The sequence below is a fragment of the Eptesicus fuscus genome, chromosome 3 (assembly GCF_027574615.1).
Source record: "Eptesicus fuscus isolate TK198812 chromosome 3, DD_ASM_mEF_20220401, whole genome shotgun sequence".
NCBI lineage: Eukaryota > Metazoa > Chordata > Mammalia > Chiroptera > Vespertilionidae > Eptesicus > Eptesicus fuscus.
The window spans coordinates 11,417,947-11,436,443 of NC_072475.1; the positions used below are offsets into that span (position 1 = coordinate 11,417,947).

Sequence of the window (18,497 nt, forward strand, 5' to 3'; positions counted from 1 at the left end):
TAAACATTTACTATATTACCTATAGTGATGTCCCAATCAGTGAAAAAACAAAACAAAAAAAAATCTCAAACCAGAAATAACCTCCCACTCTCTCATATTCTCTCTTTTTCTTTTTAATTTTTTTCTTTATGTCAGTTGGTGATATGTTCACACTATAGTGGCAATAAATATAACTATCATGGAAGTAGGTTAAGCTTCCTATAACAGAGTATGCACTGTATATCCCTCTTTCAAGGTATTTCCCTCTCAAAGGATGTTTCTAAAGTTGCATGTAATTAAGAAAGAATAAAGTTATTTTATGGAGAAAGGTGTTACAAAATTTTTCACATAAAATAAAGTTAATGTATTTTTCTTGACAGACTTGTTGCTGGTATACAGGAAAGCAACTGACTTTTGTATATTACCCTTGTATCCTACAACCTTGCAATAATTGCTTATTCAATCTAGAAGGTTTTTCCCGTTCATTTGGATTTTATACACAATCAAGTAATCTGTCAACATATAAATTTATTTCTCCCTTTCTGATTTGTATGTGGTTTTTCACCTGTTTTATGGCATTAGTGAGGACTTCCAATATGAAGTTGAACAGTAGTAGTGAGAGAGGACAGACAATACATTTACATTACCACCCCAAATAAGTAAATACGTAGGTATAAATCTAAAATATGTACAAACTACAAAACTCTGATAATCAAAATCAAAGAACTAAACAAATGCTGAGATAGTCCGTGTTCATGGATAGGAAGATTCAATACTGCTAAGGTGTCAGTTCTTTCCAATGTAATCTATAGATTCAATACACCCCTAATAAAAATCCTATCAAATTACTGTGTGAATACCTACAAATTGAACCTAAAGTTTATATGGAGAGGCAAAAGACCCAGAATAGCCAACACAGTAATGAAGGAGACAAACCTCATTGGAGGACTGATAAGACCTGACTTCAAGACTTACTATTAAGCTGACCACTTAGAATAGTAGTTTAACCTCCTTGGGCAAGGAAGGAGAGTTCCTTTAAGAACTTTCTCTCCATCCCATTCCCTCCACCCTCAACAAAACTGAATCACTTACCTTCTCACCCTGAGCTAGCACCCAGCAGAGAACTATGTATGCTTTTGAGATGCAAAATAAAAATTAATTAATAAATTTTAAAAAAATGAGCTTCATTAAAGTAGTTCTTTCATTTTGCCACTGTGAATACTGAGAGTCAAAGAGATTGAGCAACCTCCCCAAGGGTATGGGACTATTATTTCCTGCCAGTGTTGCCTTAACTTACCAACATTTAGGTAGTCATCTTTATTGTACTTTGTATCACAATTAGAAAATTCCCAAACTGTCTTCTGTTTATATGGGTTCTTATAAAACCTGGGACCTTGATTATAATAAATGAAACAATGTTTTAATATCCTGCATTTTAATATCATGATTTATATTTTTATAGTAGAAAATTATAGTAATATTTCCATACCTGGGACTGAAGCATAATGTATTTTTTGTAGTCAATAATCTTTTTAAATTAAGCCACACTCAGAAGAAAAATAAATAAATCAGCTAATTATTATTTTTTATGTTTTGTTTTGTGTTTGTTTGTTTTTGTTTTTTGTTTGTTTGTTTGTTTGTTTTAGAAAGAGAGAGAGAAACATCAATGGGCTGCCTCTTGCATGGCTCCTAATGGGGATCAAGCCCGTGACCCTGTCATGTGCCCTGACCAGGAATTGAACTAGTGACCTTGTGGTGCTTGGGACAAAGTCATTCCTCAGCATCCAGGTCATTCACTCTCAGACAATACCACTGCTGAGAAATCAAAGGTCCACAATAATGTTCACATACAAGAACAAAAGTCCTTCCTTTTCTGGTTTATTTCCAGTGTAAGTTAAAAATTATATCTATATCTCTCTCCTGTAGTCCTCTTCATCTCAGATCCTCATCCCAGAAAACAAGCAAGAATACATGCAATGTCAAAGAGCAAATCCTATCTAATAAAAGAGTAATATGCAAATTGACCGTCACTCCAACACACAAGATGGCTGCCCCCATGTGGACACAAGATGGCCACCACAAGATGGCCAGCAGGGGAGGATAGTTGGGAGGGACCAGGCCAGCAGGGGAGGGTAGTTGGAAGGGACCAGGCCTGCAAGGGAGGGCAGTTGGGGGCGACCAAGCCTGCAGGGGAGAGCAGTTAGGGGTGACCAGGCTGGCAGAGGAGGGAAGTTGGGGGCAACCAGGCCTACAGGGAAGGGCAGTTGGGGGGGACCCAGGCCTGCAGGGGAGGGCAGTTAGGGGCAATCAGGCTGGCAGGAGAGCAGTTAGGCATCAATCAGGCTGGCAGAGGAGTAGTTAGGGGGTGATCAGGCTGGCAGGCAGAAGCAGTTAGGGCAATCAGGAAGGCAGGCAGGCGAGCAGTTGGGAGCTAGCAGTCCTGGATTGTGAGAGGGATGTCCCAGATTGGAGAGGGTGCAGGCTGGGCTGAGTGATACACACCCCCATGCATGAATTTTGTGCACTGAGCCTCTAGTTATAGTATAAGAGTAGACTACATTATAAATACAGGAGTGGACAAAAAATAGATCTTCAGTTCTTTGTATGGAAAATAATGCAATAATTAATACATAATAATACAAGAATAAACTGTTTTGCATACTCTCAACTATAAGCCTACATTTGCCAACCCCTGTATATTCATAAAGCAGAAACACATCTCTCAGAGAAGCAACAAAACCTATAGAGACATAGATGTGCCAAAAACGTATGCACATCAGTTAAAATTACCAAAGAGACTACATTGTTTTTCAGTTTATAACATCTGCAGTCATGTTTACATACTCAGGAAAGAGCCAGAAAATAAAGGAAGGGGTGGTAAGATGCAGAATAAGAGATACATGGAGAAAAATATTCTCTTAGGAGGACTATAATTAGGGGATAGAAGAAAATGGAAGTCAGGACACAGAGGATGAAATAGCCTTATATGGACAGAAAAGCTGGTGGAAGCTTGGGAATAAAGGTCTGGGAAAAGATTCTAAATGGAAACTGAAACCCCTGTTATGATCTGGGAAAAACATATTTCTTTCAATTCCACAATTAAATTCTGGATGGTTAGTAAAGAAGCTTCTTCGCCTTCCTGAGTTTGAATGAACTCTATAAAAGAGAAATATTATTGCACCCTTGCTTCTCACATTAAGACATAGAAATAAAAAAGGTGCGTGGTCATAGAGAAATGGAAGATGTCAAACCAGCTTTAAAGTACATACAGTCTTGCTGTAGTCAAGAGGGAGTACATGTATGAGAAGCCTGGTATGCATGCTGAATAATTGCAGAGCAGAGGCACTGATTCCAGTAGATAGAAAGCAAGATTTCCTCCTCGTTAGCTTGAATGCCCCACGTTGAAGGGACGGTCATCATTATGCCTATGACATAGAACATGGGTTGCATCAGATGTTATAAAAGGATCTATGAGTCCACTAATGCAGAATATCACCATGTTCACCCATGTTCACAATGATGTGAAGGCTCCCTCATTATTGGCATAAGAAGCTGTAGTGAGACTATAACTAAAAATAATGAGTTTTGAAATACTCTGAGCTTAATATTCTGATGCCATTGTCTATTAGTTGTGAATTGGACACATCCGTAAACTCCTTTAACATATGGTAACAAAAGCAGTACTTCTCAAGGTTGCCAGCCTTTCTCCCTCTCGTTTTAGCGAAGCAGCACTGGCATGAGTCATTGTAAAAGACAGAGGCACGAAGATAACACCAGGGGAAATCATGACAAATGTCTGCAGCGCCTGGGTAGGGTGTAATACGCTTGTCTATGTGGGAGGAAGCACTGAGGTACCACCGGAGTCAGAAACCAGTCAGAAACTGGGGCAATGCCATAGATCCTCCCAGTTGGGAATGCCTCCTGGCTCAGTTCTTAGCTTTCTTTCCTGTGTATATTCTCACATTGAATGTTTTCGCCAGGTCCTTGCCCTTAAATACCATCTTATTAGTTTCTGGGCTGGTGCCATAGCCTAGTACACAAACTAGATTGCTTAAAACAACGGAAAGTTTTTGTCTACAGTTTTGGAGACCAGAAGTCTGAAATCAAGTTTTCAGCCGGGCTATGCTCCCTTTGAGTCTGTAGGGTAGAATCCTTCCTTGCTTCTTCCTAGATTCCGTTGGTTTGCTGACAATCCTTGGCTTTTTTTGGTTTGCAGCTGCATCACTCCAGTCTCTGCCTGAATCATCACATAGCATTCTCCCCTCGTGTGTCTGTATCTCTGCGTCTCTTATCTTCTTAAAAGGACAACAGTCTGATCATATTGACAGCCTACTCCACTCCAGTATAATCTCATCCTAACTTGACTACTAACACCTGCAATGATCATATTTCTAAAAGAGGTTACATTCTGAGCTCTGGGAGTCAGGACTTCAACATACCTTTTGGGGACTAAGGGACACAATTCAACCCACAGCACTGATGAGTCCCAAATTTATATCTGTAGTATTGATCCTGAGCCATCTCCCAGTTGCCTACTTGGCAGCTCCACTTGGATATTTAAAGAGGCATCTCAACAGGAGCAAAACTCAACTGTCCTAAACCCCCCATTTTCAAACCTTTCCAGTCTCAGCCTTCTTCATCTCAGTGAATGGGCTAACATCTGCCTCACTATTCAATTTAAAAAATCTAAAAGTCATCTGTTGCTCCTCTCTTACCCTCATCTTCTACATATAGTCCATCAATAGCTTTTTCTTGTTCTTCTACCTTCATGATGGGAGCTGAGTCATCCATCTCTCTAATCTATTCTGCCAACATACAGGTCCAAATCACCATGAAATACAAAAAAACAAAAACAAACAAACAAAAAAACCTTCCAAAATTATCTCCTTGCTTTCTTTCTAATTCATTTTCCATACAGAAATCAGAGAAAAAAATAAAGATACATCAAATCATGGCATTCCTTTTCTTGAAACTCTCAAAGTCATTCTGCTATATTTAGAATAAATTTTGAATTTTTTATTGTGGTCTACCAAGTCTAACAAGGCTTGAGTCCAACACCATCATTTCATACCACAAACCCCCTGCTTATATTAGCCTAGTCACTTGACATCACTGATTCCAGAAATTACCTTGTTTGAATGTTCTAGAGTCCAAATATGTGGTGCTCATGAGGCTAGGGTGGAAGGGGAAATTATGGAGGAGGGAGAGAGAAAGGAAAGCATAGCAACTGGTATTTCGTGGCTTCAGGGAGACCTGGAGTCCACCTACTTTTATATACTCACTTTAAACCAATCCTTTTCATTTCACTCCTGCTTTCTATCACTACCATCCATGTTTATCTATACCTCCAAGTTACAAACATTGAAATTGGAATACCGTTTGCAGATGCTCAAGCGAAGGTGTCTTGCCTCCTGCCAGGTCAGATACTTTTCCTCAACTGATTTCCTAGCTTCCAGAATTCATGATAATATTTGTCTGCAGATATGTTTTCTCTTATTCTCTTTGGCCTTATGAATCAACACACTTTTACCCGTTAATTCTTCTTTGGGAGAAAGAGTAGATACATGCATATAATCAATCTGCTGATTCATGAGAGCATCACCAGCATTAACTTGATTTTTCTATTCCAACTCGTCTATTATAATAACTGGCATTAAACCCTTATATTTGGGGCAAAACAAACACTGCATCATTTGTATCAGAACAATGGATGGGGTGATAGTTCACAGCAGTGTTTCTCAACTTCAATACTATTGACATTTGCACTAAATAACTCTGTTGGGCGGGGCTGTCCTACGCATTGTAGTATGTTTAGAAACATCCCAGTTCTGTCTCCAGATATTATCAGATGTCTCCTGAAAGGGGGTGGGGAGGACTTTCCCTGGTTGAGAATCACTAATTTAGAGAGAAGTTGGAGCACTGTTGCCAAAGGAAAGAAGAGAAAGTGACAGATATAAGAAAGATCCTCCATTCCTTAATTTAACCAATAAAATGTGACCTGGAAAGCCTTGCAGCGAGACATGCCAATACTTTTGACCCTGAATTACTGTATGATCTCAGGACAAGCAGGAAACGGCAGGAGCCAAGGTGGATCTGAGGGACTTAGCAGTAGGGTCCTTTGATCTTTGTACATGCATTTCACTATTTGCAGAGTTGAGCGTCACTCCATTCTCAGTATTTCCTTTCTATCTACCAACCTGACATGATGTATGTCATACATACATTTATACTTATCACATATTCTTTTAACAGACATTTATTCTCCCTGACACACACTATGTCAGGGACTACTGGGGACACTGTACATAAATGCAACAGTGTATATGATATTTAGGACCTCAACTTTCATGGTGTTTAAATTCAAGGGAACAATTGATAGTACATAGTAAACTCATCAACAAATAAGTTAACTCAGGTGGTGATAAGTGCTATCTCTATTAATAAAAGTGTAATAAACTAATTAGACTGGACAGCCGAACAACCTTCTGGACATCCTTCTGGATGACCTTCCAGATGAAGCTGGGGCTGCGAGGGCCAAGGCAAGCTGCCTAGGCTGCGAGGGCCCGAGCCCCTTGCACAGATTTCGTGCACCAGGCCTCTAGTATAGAAAATAAAAGAGTGTAATGAGTTAGAAATGAATGGTGGTAGGGGCAGAAACAGAGAAGACAAAATTAGACTGGGAAGTCAGGGAAGACCCACTAAATAAATGACAACTGACTCAAACCCAAAACATAATTAGAGTATATAATTAAAGGTTTCCCATTCAAAGACCTAGAAAGAGTACACTAGGACAGTGGTTGGCAAACCGAGGCTCGTGAGCCACATGCGGCTCTTTGGCCCCTTGAGTGTGGCTCTTCCACAAAATACCATGGCCTGGGCAAGTCTATTTTGAAGAAGTGGCATTAGAAGAAGTTTAAGTTTAAAAAATGTGGCTCTCAAAAGAGATTTCAATTGTTGTAATGTTGATATTTGGCTCTGTTGACTAATGAGTTTGCCAACCACTGCACTAGGAGAAGGAAACAACCAGAGCCATGTATACATATGTGCTATGATCTGAATTATTGTGTCCCCCAAAATTCATACTTAAAATTCTAATCCCCCAAAATAGTGGTATTAAAATATGAGGCCTGCCCTAGCCTGTTTGGCTAAATGGATAGAACATTGGCCCATGGACTAAAGGGTCACAGGTTCAATTCCAGTCAAGGGCACGTATCTCGTTTGCAGACTCAATCACTGGCCCTGGTCAGGGTGCATACGGGAGATAACCAATCACTGTGTCTCTGTCACATTGATGTTTTTCTCTCTCTCCTCTTCCCTTCCACTCTCTCTAAAAATCATGGGAAAATATCCTCAGGTGAGATTGACAAAAAAGCAACAACAACAACAAAAAGATGAGGCCTTTGGGAGGTAATTAGGTCCTGAGGTGGGAGCCCTTATGAATGGGATTAGTACCCTCAGAAAATTGACTTCTCTACCTACCTGCTTCCACCATGTGAGGATGCAGCTGAGTAGGAAGTGGGCTTGCACCAGAACTGAAGTGGTCAGCACCTCGATCTTGGACTTGCCAGCCTCCAGAACTGTGAGAACCAAATTTCTGTTGTTTATAAGTCTCCCAGTCTATGATGTTTTTGTTATAGCAGCCTGAATAGACTTAAAACAGTATGTAAATATTTAACTTTTTCTCTACACCTTTGCTTCTGTTTAATCATAGTCACTCCTTCCTCGTAACACAGGCCAGCAAATGACCCATTACAGTTGCCTGCTCTCTCCTTGTACCACCCTCCTATATTTTCAACTTCTGCTATTGCCATATTTTGGTATTTCTGAATTTGAATTCATCTGATGGGCTGAAGTTACCTTTTGCTGCAAGTAATGCAATAAACTGTTTGACAGTCTATGGATTGATTACTCTTGGATCAGATGCCCTTGCCTAATCAAACAAAAAGTCTGTGGTGGAAAAAGGGCAGTTGGTACTACAACATCTGCTGTGGTTTCTCTTGAGCAGGACTGCAGTCAAGTCAGTTTCTCTTTAAGAGTCTGGGGAAGCAAGCTTCCTGACCAACACATCTCCTGACATCACCAGCTGGATCACTCTTTGCTGTGCACTCAAGGTCATTCTACCCTTCATCTCTGCTATCATTCATGTTCCATTTTTAACTTATCATTCAGAGAAGGCCCTGGAATTTATCAGAAAAAACATTCTAGCAGTAGCAGAGGTTAAAAGAAAATAGATACTAGTAAGTATATGTCCTTCTCACAGCAGTGTCATATTGAAACTGATTTTTCCCAGACAGGGAAATGCACATGTTTTACATTTCTTAGTTCATATTCTCTGGTGTGAACCATAAACTTCTAGATTAAGCCAAAAATTATTGCACTGCCATTTGAGCTAAACTAAGTTCAAAGCTTTGGGTGAATTATCCCTGAACAACGTGATGAAATCCCTGAGATGGGAGCTTCCCCTGTAGTGGGGACAAACAGTGGCTGTTTACCAGACCTCTGTGACTGCCCAGCACTCAGAGCACCTTTCCAGTGTTTTGCAAATTTTCTACCTACATAGGCCAACCTCCCCAAGGAAGATGTCAATACTCAACATCTCCAGACTCTCTCTCTTTATTTTTTTCCAAATTCTTTTTTGTTGAAAGTATTACGTATATCCCATTTTTCCTCCATTGACCTCTACCAGCTTGCTCCCACCCTTCCCAGACTCTCTTGCAGCTAGATCACAGGGATGTGACTATGGCCCTTCCAGTCACATGCACTGATAAGAGATTAAATAAGGAAGTTCCATAAAGACAAAGACACACAGAGATCTATATTTTTTGTGAGTGCTGTGGTGTTGAAAAAAAAGTCACTTAGGCCAGAGACAGACTAGTAATAGGGATTCTTGTAGTAGCATTTGGTGCACAAGAGGCAGAGTCCTCAGGTAAGTGTCCTCATGGTACAATTTGGGCATTTTCTAGATTTGTGCCAATTAATATGGTAGCTAATAGCTTTATGCACCTTTTGGGCTCCTCTCAGAATGTGGCTAGAGCAATGGATTTACTAAATTTTTTAATGAATTTAAATTAAAATGTCAAATCAGTTGCTTCATTCCATTATTAGAAAACTTTTAGGTATATTTGGAACAACATTGGTATGTGTATCTACTTTTTCAACTGTAAATTTTATGAAATCAAAATCTAGATTGGGTTTTCTGATAGAAGTTTAGTATCCAAATAAAGATGGGATATTAAATGTAAAATACACATAGGATTTTGAAGACGATATAAAAAATAATGTAAAATATCTCAATAATTATTTATATTGATTATGTTATAATAATATTCTGGATAGACCAAAGTTAATAAAATATATATTTAAATTAATGTCACTCTTTCATTTTACTTTTTTAACATGACTATGGGAAACTTGAAATACGTATGTGGCTCATGTGATATTTTCATTGGACAGCAATTTCCTAGATGAATGGTTCTCAAATTTAAATATACATCAGAATTTCCTGGAAATCATATTAAATAAATACAGTGTTTTAATTGAGAATAACAGGGTGATCAAGGAAGAAATCTGAAGAAGTGACCTTTTAGGTGAACTCAAAGGATAAGATTTGCAGAGAGATGGGATAGCATGAGCTAGGGTTCTGAGGCAAGAAAACGACTGGGACTTCTGAGAAGTACCAACAGCTCTCGTGACCAGATCACAGGAAGGAGGGGTGAATATGTGAGAAGAAATCAGAAAGACAGACAGGAACCAAATTGTACATGGCACTGTAGGTTTTGGTAAGGAGTCTGAATATTATTCAAAAGGAAAAGAAAATCCATTAAAAAAACTCAATCAGTGGGATGGGGGATCTGTTATTACTTCTAAAAAATTAATCAGGCAAATGCCTGGAAGACTGATTGACTATGAGAAAGTGGAAATGGACAGAACTGTAAGAAGATGATTGCAGCAATAAATAAAGGCTAAATAAAGTATGCTGAAACAACCTAATGGAATTGCAAGCAGCTACTGACTGTAAAGATTATGGAGATGGTACAAATAATGAAAATGTTTAGGATACAATATTAACTGAAAAAAGTCAGTATATAAAATTGAGCAGACATTACACTTCAACTATGGGAAGTTATATATGCATACAAAGAATAAATGAGAATGTACACCACCTACCTCAAAAAAGAAAAAAAAATGGTGAAAGTATGGATGATCGGTTTCCTTTGCCAAAATGTAAATTAAGCCAAATTTATTATTTTAGAACAACATAAATTGGGAACTTCTGTTTAAATTCATTGAAATATTTATTTTGCCTATCCTCTTGTGAAATATTTTTATCAGCTCATTTACTCATTTTTTAATAGATCTTACATGTTTATTTTCTTTTGTAATCTTTAGAATCAGAGTGGTTTGAAAAAAATTCATATTGGTATTTTTACTGAGTTCAGTTTGATTCCCAGATTTATAGATTAACTTAGGGAAAATTGATATCTTCATATTGTTGAATTTTGAGGTCAAGAGAAGTATCTCTGTTTACTTTTGTCTTTTATCCCTTCATGCATATCACTGAGAACTTTCCAACTGACTTTTCATTTCATAAAAGACTGCTATTGAATTTTTAGTCATTCAACTCTAGTTTAGAGCTTTATAGTTTATTCTCTTTGATTTTCTATGTAAAAAAAGCATATCATCAGCAAGTGATAATTTTCCTTTAACTCTTTATAATTCTATTTTCTTTCTCTTGCCTAATCCCATAGGCCACTAACTCCATAGCATTGTCAAGCAATAGTGACCACGGTGTGCATTTTTGTTTTGTTTCGCTTTTCCTAATTTTATGGGAAACGCTTTGGGTGTTTAACAAATAAACACTTTTAACAGCTTTCAGTGGAACTACCATATACTGGAGGTGTACTTTCCAATTCTCCTGCCTTTTCATCACTACCTTTTTTTGTCCAATGCCTTCCACCTTGAAAATGCCCTTCATCTGTTAATACAATTCTTCATCTCTTATCCATTGCTTCAAAAGGAGGGAGGGGGGGAAAATGGGGTGGAGGTCAGAGCGGGAAAAGGAGCTTGCTAAACTCCATAGCAGCAGCCGGAGCCAAGGGTTAGAAGACATTCTTCCAGGAGAGGGCCGCGCTCCGGGGTCACCACCGAAGGAAGAGCTGGGGCGTGGGGAGGAGTCGGGCCACCTCCGCCCCCAGCCCGCGTCGTGCCACCGGCGGCGGCGGCGATGAAATGTGAACCCCGGCGGCCCAGGACACACGATCGTCCCCCTCGCCCGCCGCCAGGGCCCCACCGGGAGGGACAAAGAGACCTCGGCCCCAGCACGGCCGGGTGCGGTCCCCCGGGCTCCCCGCTAAGGCTCCGGGCAATGGCCAGGTCTCTGCGCGACCCCCCTCCCGGGAGCACTGCCGGCTCCATCTGACCGCCCTCCATCCCCTGCATCCCCTCCATCCCCTTCCCGTTCCGGGCTCTCCCGTCGCTCCCAGCCGCTCCAGTCTGTCTGTCTGTCAGTCTGTCCGGGGCTGGCCTGGCGCGCAACCTCCGGCCACCGGCTTGGATGGACGCACGAAGGCTGCCCGGCGGTCCAGGGGTCTTGCTTCCAAAGTTGGTTCTGCTCTTTGTGTTCGCAGGTCAGTGACCCAGGGCGGGGGAGAGGGATGGGGAACCTGGGGCCCCGCTGGGGTCCCTCTCGGGGCGACGCGGTCTGAGTGGACGCCCTGGAGCGCAAAGATGGGGTGGTCCCGGGAGGGGTGGGTGGGGGGGGAAACTGGGACCCTCGGTTTGGTTTTGTTCCTTTCCTTGATCGTGCCCTTTCCTCTAAAGTTCCCTCGCTCTTCTTTACTTTTCTTTTCCTCTCTGCACAAAGCAACCTGGAACCCCCAACCCCACATGTAGGGGATTTTACTCTCTGGATAGCGGAACATTATCCGGTTGTATCAGTATCCACGACTCCGGAATCAGGGTGATTGGAGGCTCAGGGGTGGAAGGAAAACATTTTTAAAAAGCACCTGAAGTCCTGAAGTCCAGGCAGCATTGCTGAAGTTTTCCAGTGAACCGGAGCGGGGACTTTTGCATTTCACTGCAGGCTGCTCACTGCCCTCTCCGCCCTCGCGTTTTGAATATTCCGCTTTTTCCCCTTCTGGAAATAAAAACCCTTAGACTTTTGTTTTTATTCTTTAGAAGGCGATTCTCTAGTGCAGTCGCCTGGACAATTGGATGCTTTGAAGTCAAACGTAAGGTTTTTGAGAGGCATTCGTTCACCTGGAGTCTAGTCTGTTTTCGTGGATTTTGTTAAACCCTTGTTTGTAGGCGAAGGGCACCTCATTCCCCTCCTCATTCCTCTCAGCGCGCATTGCTGATGACTGATGAGGCAAAGTGCTTTTCTTCTCCAGCTACTGCTATGGAGCCCGATGATATGGCCTTTCATTCCTTACTCAGGTCTAAAGTTAATTGCACACGGGTTTTGCATCTGTTTTCTAGTCACAATACAAGCTAAAAGCAAAGTGTTTTGCAACATGTTTTCCGCATCTCTACTTTCCTATGAGGAAAACCAGAGGCTGGCACCCATGACCTTATGATACTAAATTTGTGTATAGCAGTGTGATTTACTTTTTAATATATATAAAGCTTGTTATTTTGAAGTGCATATAAAGCTACTAGAGCTGAAATGAAGAGTTCTTCAACATTATCTGCACATCAAAAGCTTTGAATTCTTCTTTCAACTTTGCCAGAAGTGACACACAATAACTCTTATGGAAATGTTCAGTCTGTTTATTTAAATGCAAATTAGTGGTTTCCATAAGTTAGTTCAAAGAGATTTTCTTGTAGGGAAAATGAAGAAATTTATAAAAGTAGGAAAAGCACTTCCTGTTTAATGAGGAGAATTCACATTCTAATCTGTTTACACGTATTTCTTTTACTTAAATCATACAAGGTTTCAGAACTTGAGGGACTAACAGAATCAACTGCATTCATATTTGTTTTATCTCTTTATTTGTTTATTCGAAGTAATGATAATTCTTTCCTGCCCCTTCTCTTTATCAAGAGAAGACAAAAATAAGAAAATCAAACACAGCAAATGCAACCATAATAACCTCATTTGCTCTTACTCAATCACACCACTGATAACAACCTTTTCTTATTCTTTTGTCTTATTCTATACTTTGTGGTAAACTTTTCCTTCTCTGGGTTCCCTGCCCCAGGTTCAGGAAGCCCGCAGAGCTGGCTAGCAGCAGGTTGGTTAGTTCAGAAAGTTTTCTCTCCATCCATTTCTTCTCTCTTTCCACATCTCTCCCTGCTGAGCTACAAAGTACACAATGTGAAGCCAAAAATACTAGATTGACTTATGGTCTTTGATAAGGAATGTTGAGTTAATGTGTTCTTTGGTGTTAATTTCTGAACTCTTTATATCAGAGGCTTTTTCATGCTTTCCATATTCGTTCAACTAATATTTGCTGAGTGACACATAGGACAGAGGCCATCCTCTGAGTCTTGGCTAGGAGATAGTGTGTCCGTTACCCAAATGGGTCACAGGAGAGGTACAATCACGTGCTATCAGTGTTCAAAGGAGAGGGTCTTATTGCTGGCCTAGGAGTGTAAGCTCCATGAAAATGATGTCTGTTTTGCTCAGTTTAATAGTCTCAGAGACTAGCAAAATGCTTTGGCCTATAAGTGGAACACAATCAATATTTGTTCAGAAAAACTGAATTGAGTAGGTCTTTTAGGAACTAGGCCTTTGGAAGATAGGAAAGTCTTGGACATAGGAGATGGAGTAATAGGACATAGGATGCACAAAGGCAAACACCACGAGATGTGTCTTTGCAAAAATAGATAATTCAGTTTGGTTGGAAGTAAGAGTTAGGGCTGGAAGTGAGGATAGAGATGAGATAAGGGAACACTACAGAAGTAAGAATAGTTCAGACACCCTGCTAAATGAGTTGTCAGTTTTGATGGGATGAAAACACAAGTAGATGCGCTGTCCATAACCTGAATTATTTTCCTCAAAGCAAATGCATTAAATTCCTGGTCCATTTGTTAAGGAAATACGATCAAGTTTCTATACCTGAAGCATCACGCTGTATTGTGGAGTCACTTCTGGAATGAGACCCAAGGAAGTGTTTATATTATTATCCAGCGTCCAGTACAGGCTACAAAGACAGGATCTGGCCAAGGTTTTGCCTTTGCAGTCTCAGCTAGAGTGACTTCTGTCCCCTCCCTTTCCTTCCTCTCTTATCCTTAGCTGTAGTTTATAAGAACCTTTTTCTGAGCAAATCTTTGCAGCCAGATGCTGTTTTTCCTGTAGGACACATTCTTTAAGGTGGGGTGGGGGTGGGGAATCTTCCTCCAGATCTTCATGCCTTTAACTAAAGTCACTGAGAAAAGTTCGCATTGGCTGATTTTCAAGGATATTACCTTGAATATTAGAAGCAATATTATTTATTTTCTGAAGACAATCAAAATGTTCCTTTTTTTTTTTTTAACATGTGAGAAAACGCTCCTGTATTGTTCAAACTCTAATCTTTGTAGAATTAGTCTCAAATAAAGTGGAGAAAGCAACTAACATATCAAAATAAGCTTTGAGGTGTGGTTGGAACCGCGGTCTGGAAATGTCATGGTTGTGAATGTATTTGCGGAGCTATTAAATCTGCCCTTTTCAGTCGTTTAATTCTGGGAAGTAGACAGGAGCACTGGAAAATGCCATAAAAATCATGAACAATGTGTGACATGATGGAGATGTTTGCTGCAGGTAAAAGCCAGTTTCTTGGCGACAAGATCTTGGGCTTGGTTTCCTGTCACATTGGCTCAAAATATTTTGATATCAGCATGTCCTTACAATAAGAGTAATTGAGTCCAATAGTAGTCATTGAGTCTTTGATATTCATGGAGTGCTTAGTAAGATCACTGCCCTGCATGTCATTGAAAAGGCACCTCATAAAGCTGCTTACATATCGGTTGTCCTCCCGCAGAATAAATGGGGATAGCAGCTCTCCCGGTATCTCAGTGTCTTTTATAGCTTTTAAGATCATGAAGCAAAACATTCCTGCTAAATGCTTGAGACAACTGAGCAGTCTAAATATTTGAATTAATTAAACAGCACAAAAAAAAATGAGAGCAGTAAACATTCACTGGGAAAGTGAGAAAATAAATAGCCTTTAAAAGTTCGATGCATTCTGCAAAAAGCATACAGTCAATAAATCATTAGATTGTGTTTCTGTCTTCAAACTTTTCAAGTAAATTTAAGCAGAGTTACTGCATCTTACCAAGGTAACTATTCCCCCTGCCCCCTCATTTTTTTTTTTTTACCTCATCCCAGAAGAAGACATTGAAGTTTGTTCATTTAGAAGTTAGAAATAAAGTTGAGGGAAAGAAAATGTGAACTTTCTTACCTTGTTCCACAAAGGCCACACATTATTGATAAAGGTGAATGAACTTTGTTACTTTTTGGTCACATCCTTTTGTAAAACTTCATCTTGGCAAGGAGGTAATTTAAAAACAAAATAAAAATTTTTCTTTCTAGATAAATCATTTGGATATGTAGGTCTAAATATAACACCTTATATTTTTATGTGACTTGAGCAAAAAAAGCAAAAGTCTTACATAATTTAGAAAATTGTCATTACCTTCAGAGATTGACTTGGAAATTACTTATTTTGTGATTTTTGAACATCTAACTTAAATTATCAGGCTGTACTTAATGTTTTCCTAATACTATACCTGAAACTCATATATCCATTATAATGTATACCACTAACTATAACTAAATGGTAACCTTAACGTGTTAAACATAAATTATGTAGATGAAATAAAGAATTTTTAAAAGCCAGGGTAATTTTTATTCAACATTTTTGGTGTAATTTTCCTTACCAAAAACATGTGGCAAAATAGATAATAATTTGGTTTTGCTAGCTACAACATATCCTTTTTAATCAGAAAATACCTTCCCCCATCACAGAGTGCTATTTCATAGTTTATTGATTCTTCAACCTGACATTAAACTCTTAATTTTTCACAAGTTAATTATCTAGGGAAATTTTTTATTTTCTAATCTAAATACATTGATAGGATATGCAGACTTATTCGTGTTACCATATGTAAGCAAATTGTGATCATTGTACATTATTTTAAAATTATTTCCAGTTGACATTATTCATGTCAATAACATTTTCCATTAAATGAAGTTGAGAGTAATATCCTAAAGTCAAAAGACTTTACCATTTAAAAATTATTATGAGAACTCAGTTGACAAGTTGAATGACTGATTAGTTAGGTCATTCATTCCTCCCTTCATTGTCTTATTCAGTTCTGACCACCAACTATGGTGTTGAATGCAGGTGATTCAAAGAATGGTCTTAGCCTTTTCTAGCTTTATATCTAATAGAGAAGGAAGATTAGTTCAGATGTTTACAAATATTTTACCATTCTGCGTACGTAAAACAAAAATCTAAATCCACTGAGGAATGGTTAAGGTATGAAATGGGATAATTTTTCATGAAGTTGTGATTTCAGAACTGTAACTGGACATGTTGTTTTTATTTTTGTAGACAATTGTCTTGCTCAGTGTGGCAAAGACTGCAGATCTTACTGCTGTGATGGGACCACGCCCTATTGTTGCTCCTACTACGCCTATATTGGGAATATCCTCTCGTGAGTAGTGGTCAAATGTGGCAACATTTCCCATGCCCAGATATGGTTGCAAAATGTACTGTTATAGGCATGGGCAAGAAATTTTTAAGAGTGGCTGTTGACAGAAAATCTATACTGTAGATACTAAATCCTCATCACTCTCTAGTATGTTATATTACTTGACAAAATGTACAAGTTAATAGATAAAATAAATTGCCTTCATTGTTGCTTAATTTGTGTTTTAAAATAATAACAATGTTTTAAGTAGACCTATTCATATTACTGATCTTTTTTTCAACATTGTAAATTATGCTGTCTGCTTTATTAAAAAATTCATAAGTTAGAATTTGTCATGTAATTATAGCCAGCTTATTTTGCCATCCATGTATTTGTCATTCAGTAGATATCATGGGAAAGAGACATTATGAATAAAAACAGCTGAGATATGAAATGTCAATTTTCTATGTGATGCATATAAAGCAACTTCAGGAAACAAGTTTAAAGCCAAGGAAGTCTAGGCATCAGCAATGTAAAGGAATAACCAACTACGAAAAGCCATGAGACATACACACTTAGCCTGTGTTAAGCATTTCTCCATAACAAACTCACATTTTATTTTAGAGATGCTTCTAGTCAAAGGGAAATGGAGAAGCAGGAACTGCCTTCAGAGTTGTATGTCTTAAAAGTATACAACTCTCAGTTTCTCTACACACACCGTCATGGTGGGAAATGAAAGGGAGAGAATTGGAAAGGTAAGACTTTTCTGAGTCAGAATCGCCTGTGTCTTTCAGATAGCTGCAAGAGTCTAGCCTCTGTTCTCCTTAGCTTTTATTTGTCACGTGAACATCAGGATGATTTGGACGCTGTCCTGTTGTGGCTTCACTCATGCCCTATAGGCTTACTTGGAACCAGGAAAGATTAGGCACTAAAGGATGTCCATTGAGACGGCATACAACTCAACTTCCCTTTCCTGAAAATAGAAAACCTGCTATAACATAAACTTTCTAGACTCAATGTTGGGGCTGATATTAGAGATCATGTCTCTCTGAATGAGAACAACAAGCATCAGACTTCCGGTTCCTCTTAAAGAATGTCATGGTTATATAAGAAAGGTCAGGCTGCAATAAAAATCGAGGGATGGAACTTATGCATTTTTGGTGTGCATATAAACTCTAAATAAAATGTTTGAAATTTTTTTTCATGGAAGACTTGGTGGAAAAGAGATGAAGTTTCCTTCTTATATTAGGAAATGGTCAGAACGATAGTCACGGGAATTAACTCCGAATACCCTAATTATAAGTGTATAAAGATGTTGCACATTTATATATCACTTCATATTTAAATTACATTATGACTAAGTTCCAATGTTATTTTCGAGTGGTCGCCACATGCCAGATACTGATGTGCTAGGTAGATGTGTGGGTGGTCCCAGCAGGTGGTATACATTTGAGGAACCTGACATCGGAGTGATTCTGTGGTTCTTTGCTCCCCTGGTTCCTGGCCCATTTCCCTGTCCACTAACTACACCATGCTCTGTGCCCTTATCTCTCATCTGATAGCTCCTGCCACCCTGGGAAATACATATGTGAGACATAATTTACTAATCAGAATACTTAAAAATTAAGCTTAGGCGTGCTTGATGTGTTTAAATTTGCAATCTTATTCACATTTTAATAGTACATATTCTAAGTCACTAATTTCACCATTTAATTAAAGAAGTAGTTGAGTTGATATATTTACCTGGGTTATTAGGGCCATGTACTTGTAATATTGGGGGGAAAAGGATTTTGCCTTTGAGGTAAATAAATACAGATGGCATTTTATTTCAGGCAGTTAACACTGAATTCTCTGTTCAAAATAGAAACCCCTAAGTAAATCCCTTGCTAAACAATTCTTAG

At 39.0% G+C, this 18,497-nt stretch overlaps 1 protein-coding gene across 1 annotated transcript in view; it reads left to right on the top strand.

Annotated features, from left to right (window-relative positions):
* Positions 1-11,456: 11,456 nt before the first annotated feature.
* Positions 11,457-18,497, top strand: part of CYYR1 (cysteine and tyrosine rich 1) — an 80,811-nt gene continuing 73,770 nt past the window's right edge. Inside the window, exons 1-2 of the mRNA XM_008145628.3 lie at positions 11,457-11,606; positions 16,518-16,620. Of these exons, the coding sequence (XP_008143850.2) occupies positions 11,534-11,606; positions 16,518-16,620 (176 nt within the window). The 5' untranslated portion in view covers positions 11,457-11,533. The remainder of the gene's footprint in view (positions 11,607-16,517; positions 16,621-18,497) is intronic.